The following is a 1,056-nucleotide window of genomic DNA, read 5'->3' as shown; positions in this document are numbered from 1 at the left end:
TTCAAAATTCGACTAGGAAAAGGTGAATTAACGGAAAAATCTCTTCAATACATCTTTAATCAGGCTTGCGCCACTATGGTTTCAACCAATTTGAACTTTTGGATTTTGCCTGATGCAGTTTTGGGAAACGATTCCAGCAATTCCAGTCGGGAAGGCACTTTGAAATGGGCAATTTTCCCTTGGCAAAACGCCTGCACCTCCTCAAGGGTCAATGCCACTGCGGACTTTGTGCGTACACAAGCGCACACTTCTTCGCCTAATCTTTCGTGCGGAACCGCAACCACCTGGAAGGTAGGAAAAGTTTTGAAAACTCGCTTTCAAATGCGGCTAGACGTGAAATTTACGTGACATTCCAGAATTTCAGGATGGGTGTTCAGTAGGCTTTCGATCTCGCCAGGAAAAATGTTTTCGCCGCCTCGAATAATCAGTTCTTTGATTCTGCCCACCACACTTCCATAACCCTTTTCATCCAGTACAAATTGATCCCTAAAACGCAATTTCTATCGATTATATACACAGTGATTTAAAATCGATGTGTGGCGAGAGGATCTCTCTTGATGAGACACCCTATGTATTAGTGCACGTTTAGACTCCCATACCCTGTTCGAAGCCATTTATCTGCGCCAATCAGCTCCTGAGTTTTCTCCTCGTTCTTCCAATAACCCAACGTGGTTGAATACCCTCTGATGCACAATTCCCCAGGAGACCCTCTCGGAACAATGCGACCCTAAAAGTATTGATGTGTATAACAAGAACATCTTCCGGCTCAAGTTTGCACCTCCTCATTGATCACTTTGACTTCCAAATGATCACCTACGTAGCCCACAGTGGATGTGGCCTGGCGCTCGTCATCGTCGTAAAGAGACTGGAAAGCTACTGCCGTGACTTCAGTAAGGCCGTAGACTGACTGGGAGTATTAAAATTAAACATTGTATATACTTTCCTGACTGTGTTTCGATTGCAAATCAAAATTTATTCCTGGGTTTCAGTCATTTATTGTCTCTATTTATCAATTAAAATACGTTTCGGTGTATTTTTCCACCATCATCAGTTTTT

At 43.0% G+C, this 1,056-nt stretch overlaps 1 protein-coding gene across 1 annotated transcript in view; it reads right to left on the bottom strand.

Moving 5' to 3' along the window:
• Nucleotides 1–39: 39 nt before the first annotated feature.
• The window catches only part of LOC109545770 (medium-chain acyl-CoA ligase ACSF2, mitochondrial), a 3,842-nt gene continuing 2,825 nt past the window's right edge, over nt 40–1,056 (bottom strand). The window contains exons 7-10 of the mRNA XM_048664918.1: nt 779–907; nt 600–727; nt 345–486; nt 40–284 (exon numbers count right to left, since the gene is read on the bottom strand). Coding sequence (XP_048520875.1) covers nt 60–284; nt 345–486; nt 600–727; nt 779–907 — 624 coding nt within the window. The 3' untranslated portion in view covers nt 40–59. The remainder of the gene's footprint in view (nt 285–344; nt 487–599; nt 728–778; nt 908–1,056) is intronic.

The sequence above is a fragment of the Dendroctonus ponderosae genome, unplaced genomic scaffold (genome assembly GCF_020466585.1).
Source record: "Dendroctonus ponderosae isolate FM_Combo_2020 unplaced genomic scaffold, Dpon_F_20191213v2 Dpon_F_20191213_3, whole genome shotgun sequence".
In the NCBI taxonomy this organism is placed as follows: Eukaryota; Metazoa; Arthropoda; class Insecta; order Coleoptera; family Curculionidae; genus Dendroctonus; species Dendroctonus ponderosae.
The sequence above is the reverse complement of the archived record's forward strand: the minus strand, read 5'-3'. Positions and strand labels throughout refer to the sequence as shown.